Below are 6,719 nucleotides of genomic sequence, written 5' to 3'. Positions count from 1 at the left end.
CCTGTGACGTTCTTTGTTTCACAGTCTGCCTCGTGTGTCCGAGGCCGCTGAGCGGATTAATTCCGTTGCCTTGTGTGTGATGTTATCGGTTGTTTGAAAATCCCGTGCACACACAAAAATAAAGTTAATTTTTTCTAGATCAGTGATCTGAGGCTTTGTTGTGTACCGGCGTAAAGAGTGGAACTGCGCGCGCGCACCCGGTACGGCCGCTTCCCAAGTCTGAAAGGAGAGGAGCTTCATTTTCATCGAGTCTGTGTGAGGAAGTGTACGACCCGTGGCGGTCAGCGGCAATTTCAGAGATAAACAGTTTGCTAAGGATAAGTTCACTTCGAGAGTTAAACAGAAACTAAAGAATTAAAGGGAAGTTACGTCATAATAAAGAAAGTGAAGTTCGTCGAATTTGTCCAGTGTTCTGGCGTGTGCCTTGGAGTTCTGACTCAGTGCGCCGGAGTCAGGTGGTAGAAATCTGGAGCAGTCAGTGTTTGCTGGCCTGCTCTGTAACAGGGGTAGTCGGAAGCTTCTGTCCGGCTCAGTGATCGGGAGGGGGAGGAGTGTGTTTCTCGGACTTGTGTACGGAAACAGGCGTCGCCACGTTCGTGAAGGAGGTAGGACGCAGGATGGGCTGCGGGCACTCCGCAGAGGAGAGGGCAGCTCTACTGCGGAGCAAGCAAATAGAAAAGAACCTCAAGGAGGATGGGCTACAGGCGGCCAAAGACATAAAACTGCTCTTGTTGGGTAAGTGCGTCATGGCACATGCGAACACGACTACTTTCTGGTAACAGTACCTTCCATAGGATTACATAGGATTATAAACACTGTGAACATACGTCACCCCATCAGAACTTTCCTATTACTGCATTTTTTGTTCCTCCTTTGCTTTTCTTTTCCCTTCATTCTTCCGTCGTCACCATTTCTCTCTCCTTACGTCCATTTTCTTAATTTATCTTTTCCCTTCATACTTTGTTCATTCACCCTTGTTTCTGTATATCGTATGTATTTGCAGATTGAACACTCTTGTGGCTTTCTCACCCATGAGGCTACACTTATCAGGGAAGATGCATGCCACTGCATCGTCACGAGACGAAGTAACTAAACAAATTGAAGCCCTGTGCAACACTTCATAACTGTGGGAAGTGTTAGCCCCTCGACAATCACAAAACTGGAGGACTATCTCTTGTCCGCTGCCCGCGGATGTTCATTTAGTATATTCGCAATTATTGACAAGATCTGTCCTCAACCTGAGGACGCTCCGTATCGTGGTGACAGGGAACTCACCACGCACCCAATCTCTCGCCGTTACCGAGTTGTATACCCGAACATGGATAGGCCTACCTGGATGCATCTGAATGTTAGATTACTGCTCAGGATTAGAACGTTAACATTCTTAGTATCACTCACTCGTGGCGCTAAGCCCTTCTTGAGAAACCACCAATTCTGCAGCTACTCAAGAACTTCCCAGCTTTTATGGAACGCAAAGGTTTATTACCGTGTTCACAACATCCTTCCAGTGGTACTTGTCCTGAGCCAGATCAATCCAATCGATACGATCCCACCCTATCTCTCTAAGATAAATTTTAATAGTGTCTACCCACCTACACCTTGGTCTTCCCAGTGGTCTCTTTCAATCCGGCTTTGCCACCAAAATCCTATATGCATTCCTCAACTACCTAATTCGTGCTACATGCCCTGCCCACCGCTTCTTCCGTGACTTGATCATTCTAATTATACTTGGAGAAGAGTACAAGTTATGAAGCTCCTCATTATGCAGTTTTCTCCAGCCTTCTGTCACTTCATCCCTCTTCGGTCCAAATATTCTCCTCAACACCCCGTTCTCAAACACCCTCAGTCTGTCTTTCTCCCTTAATGTCAGAGACCAAGTTTCACCCTGTACAGAACCACAGGCAAAATTATAGTTTTGTATATCCCAATTCTTATGTTTTTAGAAAGCAGACGAGAAGACAAAAGGTTCTGGACTCAATGGTAGCAAGCATTACCCGAGTTCAATCGCCTCTTAATTTCCTCCCGAATCAGGTTTCGATTTGCTGTCTTCGTTCCCAAATATCTGAACTGTGCCACATTTCCAAAACATCTGATTCCTATCTTTATGTCACGATTTTGCGCTGCATTTTGGTGACGAGAGTGTAACATATACTTAGTTTTCTCTGTGTTTACTTCTAGACAAACCGCCTTGCTAGGATCAAATACTGTTTATGTGTTTTTCTTTTTGGTATCTATGTTGTCTCCTTGTAGATTCACGTCATCAGCATAGAGCAGCAACTGATGTGTCCCGTTTAATTTCAGTTCCACCTGGTTTCTCTGGACCTTCTAATGACATATTCTAAAGCAAAGTTGAAAAGGAGTGGCGACAGAGCATCTAGGTTTAGACCATTCTGGATAGGAAATTTATCAGACAAATGTTTACCTACACGGACTTTACTATACATTTCGTTTAAACAGATTTTAATCAACCTAACTAGTTTCATGGGTATCCCAAACTCTATTAGAATATTGTACAGTACTTCTCTCCTAACCGAATCATGGGCTTTCCTGAAGTCTACAAATGGCTGATGTACTGTCTCGTCGTACTCCCATTCTTTCCCCAGTACCTGACGAATGCAGAAGAACTGATCCTTAGTTGATCTGTTACGTCGATATCCACGTTGATGATCCCCAATAATTTCATCCAAGTATGGACTTAACCTTGAGAGAAGAATATTGGATAAAATTTTGTATGAAGTTGATAGCAGTGATATCCCCAAATAATTACTGCAGTCAGTTTTATCACCCTTCACGTGAACTCGTACAGTAATATACTCCTTCTACTGATAGGGCAATTTTTCCTTGTTCCCAATAGAATTAATTAGCTTATGGATCTTAGAACGTAATACCATTTCACCTTCTACTTGAATAAGTTCTGCCGGAATTTGATAACTACATGGCGATTTATACCTTTTCAATTTTGCAGTAACAAATTTAGCCTCCAAAAGGTACTGACAAAATTCTTAGTGTACGCAGTTAAACTGGACTTTTCCCGACAGTTGCCAGCAGATGCAGACTCTTGCGGTGTTCACATTTTTCCCTCAAAACGTTTCCCGTTTACATGGTCCGTTCCCATATTCCCATCTCTCACCGTTGTGTGTGTGTGACAGTTTTCTTCAACCTTCGATCCACTATTGGAATCGGCATGGGCCCTCTGGTGGCGTACGGTAGAAGCAACATTGAGTCGACATTTCCTAGGACGCAGTGATGTTACGTCCGAAAACGGACAGCAAGATTCAAAATGTGCAATGAGTGACAAATGTACCGCTTTGCGCACCTCTTTGTATATGTGGTGCTACTGTAATATGTTGTGTTGAATTGTGTATGGTGAAACTAAAATTATGCTTGCTGGAAGGTCGCGGGTTCAAGTCCCGACGAGGTCATTGGATTTTTTTTCAGTTGACCTAATCCTTCCAGCCGCACTATGGCCCTTGGGGTTCACTCAGCCTCTAACAGAAATGAGTACCAGGTACCTTCCTGTGGGTAAAGGGCGGCCGGCGCGTAAGGCTGACAACCTTACCGCCATCTTTGAGCCGATTGTCTACATAATGTGGGACCCTCAACGTCTCACAACCTTATGGGCCTTCACGGCCTGTTACAGTGATACCTTTACTTTAGTTTACTTTACTTAAGCGACACACCGTGAAGGCAAATAGGGAAGGGAATTGTGATTAGTTTCACGATCCGCCCACTGTACCCCGGGAAACAACTGCAGTACCGATCTGATATTTGGCAAATAGGGCCTACCCCACCGGGCGTCTTCCGTTTGGTCTGCTCCATTAGTTTCTGGTTTGCTGTAAAAGCATGAGTACACAGGCCTACACGGAAATCTTTTGTTCTTCTGTGGTCACTGCTTTATGTACTACTCGGTAATGTGTCATAAGAATAATTACATTAAATTGTATACGTATTTAGATATGAACGTAGAAATGTATGTATTGACTTGTTTTGGGGCCATACGGAAATATGAGGAAGGACGAAACAAGACTGTATACTTAAGAGACGCGTTCCGCAGGAGGAATTACAAGTGACATGTTCACATCCTTGGTCCTCAGGTTACTTGCAAGGAAAGAAAACTTATCTAATGTGAGAAAGAAGTGATAGGGTATATTCTCTAATCGCGGAGGTGTCATTTTAGAAGAAGGATGGAAACAGGTGCAAAGTAAGGGCAAATAGAGATGGTTGCTCTAGCAATACGTCAACAAGGACATAATGTAGATACGCACTACTAAGTACGCAGATTTTGGTAATTAATAGCGAAGAAAATGTTTTAGAATTAACCCGTATATAGGCAGCCGTTGCCATGGAACGGCTCTACAAACACGCCCGTTGCTAGCCAAGAGATTAGTAACATGCAACAGTGGAGTGACTGGGAAGCAATGTTCTCAACGCGGTCCGTGCTATAGCTACGTGATGCAACAATAGGACTGTTGGAAGAGGTGTTTTCTGTGCGTTCGTTGCCGAGGTGTTATAAGTAGGACACATCTAGAGTTCAGTTAGTTGTGAGACAGTCGCCGGCCAGTAAGGACGTGAACACGGAAGATGAGGAAGGTACGGCGTTTGAAGCGACAACCGTTGAAGATACAATAGACTGAGAAGACTTAATGGGTGCTGTAGTGAACTGCAGATCGTGTGAATTAGCGTTAGCCTTATAGTTCTGTAAGAGTTCAATAAATCCAGTTAACAATCCAAACCCCATCTACGAGTATAGTCACTCAATCACGTGACAGTATATAGGACTATGCTTGTAATACTTATCGAGGTTGGCTTACAATTAGACCAGTACAGATCCTTGATTCCAGGTCGCCGTGGCGTTTATTTTCTTCCTTCAACTACAGAAAGGAAAGTAAGCTAATACGCCATACTCAGTTGTTGAGAAGTTATCTCCATGTGATTTTTTGGCAAGGGTGACCCTTACCGAATCATATTTTTCTTTTGTGAGCATGTACCAAACTTTCTTAGAGAGACCATCCTCTCGTCCCATCGAAGTAGGGGTTCAGTAATATATTATAAAAAAAGAAACGTAGTGGTCTTAGAGGTGAGTAAATGTATGGTCGTGGGTCCCCACGGAGTCCTATACCAGCAGCAAACTTCTGCTTTGCTTTGCTTTGCTTTGCTTTGCTTTGCTCTGCTCTGCTCTGCTCTGCGTGCCAACCTGAAATGCTGCATCGAATTTTGCAAACACTGCACTTGTCCTGTTCACCCGCAGAGCTGAACAATTTCGGCTGCCAGGTTGCTTTGTTCACCGGGGTTTTAGCCAGCTTTTATCTTCACCGTGTTATCCTCTGCAGTTATTCTGCGACGCAGGCAAGTTCGTGGTACTTTGAGAAGGTCTTCTGAATGCTTAATGCTTCTGCCTTCTCGGAAAACTTTTGGGGTTTTATTTATATCTTCTGACTTTCGCAGCCGCTCCTTTGCGCAGAATTTAAGTAGGGCTGTTGTTGGGAGCTTACTTTGAAAAAATTAAGTTCATTCAGAAATTAACATTTTAAAAAGAGGGCCTCTTCATTCGACCAGGTTCGTTGGTACATAACGATTGGTATCACTAGCTGCCTGCTGGTAATGGATTGGCCGCTCAGAGTGCGTGAGTACGCTTTAATCTTAACTAACAAAAGCAAGGGACCGCAATTCAGTATAGCATATCTGCCTGAACTGCAATGTTAACATCTCAGAATGTTTAAAAGCGCCATGTTCGTGACTTACCATAAAACACCAGCTTCAAAACAAAAATATATCACCAAACACTCTCTTCTCTCCTCGCAGTATTTTTCCTACAACAGGTCCTCTAAGGTCCAGAGGAACATCACAGATTAACAGCTATCACAGCGCCACTAGTGATGCTGACAAGGAAGTTCACGTAATAGTCCCTTCCATCCACTGGCCCCATGCACCCAAACTTACCTTATATGTATTACTGCTGGCGCGTGACCCATCAGAAATAACAAGCAGATTTTGCCCTGTCTTTCGTCTTTATTGCTGTCCCATCCCTTCTTGTCATTCCTCTCCTCCTTCGTATCTCGTATTCCGTTACCTTACCCCCGAAACCCCCATATTCCTCTCAGTCCCTTCCCTTCGGCGTCCTGTTCCTTCGCGCTCCACATACCCTAGCAACAGCGCAGTAAAAGGACCTGAATATTATTTTTTCCTTATTCTGGCTCCTAGTTTTGAGACTGGCCCCTAGATACGGAAGAAGTTTGTACAGGCCTACTGGTAATGCGGAGGCGGGATAGCGCAGTCGGTGTAGCTGCACAACCGAGGTGCCGGAGTTCGAGTCTTCTTCACGGCATCCAGACCGGCTCTGGGGTCCACCCAACCTCCTGTCAAATGGGTACCAGGGCTCCTCCAGGGGTAAAGCAGCCGGGCGTGAAGCTGACCACTCACCTCAAGTTATTACCGACGTCAATAAAATGTGGACTTATACATCCACTCCCCCATGCGTCTTCATTGCGTAGTGCTTAATTAGTTAAGCACAGGGACAACTGAAGCGTAAGTACCCTACAGAGGATCCTTCAGGTTGCATTTAGGTTCACGTGATCACAGGACAGGGCGAGCAGGGGAGGACAAAGAAATCAGCAAGGCGGAAATACCCAAACAGAAATAACCAAATCAAATATTAACAAAGAATAAATATAATATATTAATAAAGAAAGAATACAAACATAATGTAAATACCTGTATGA

At 44.2% G+C, this 6,719-nt stretch overlaps 1 protein-coding gene across 1 annotated transcript in view; it reads left to right on the top strand.

Annotated features, from left to right (window-relative positions):
* The first annotated feature begins 246 nt into the window (after positions 1–246).
* Positions 247–6,719, top strand: part of LOC111869440 (guanine nucleotide-binding protein G(o) subunit alpha) — a 182,460-nt gene continuing 175,987 nt past the window's right edge. The window contains exon 1 of the mRNA XM_023860979.2: positions 247–735. Within this exon, the coding sequence (XP_023716747.1) occupies positions 618–735 (118 nt within the window). The 5' untranslated portion in view covers positions 247–617. The remainder of the gene's footprint in view (positions 736–6,719) is intronic.

The sequence above is a fragment of the Cryptotermes secundus genome, unplaced genomic scaffold (assembly GCF_002891405.2).
Source record: "Cryptotermes secundus unplaced genomic scaffold, Csec_1.0 scaffold1037, whole genome shotgun sequence".
Lineage (NCBI taxonomy): Eukaryota > Metazoa > Arthropoda > Insecta > Blattodea > Kalotermitidae > Cryptotermes > Cryptotermes secundus.
Note: the sequence above shows the minus strand (reverse complement) of the source record. Positions and strands in the feature narration are given on the sequence as shown.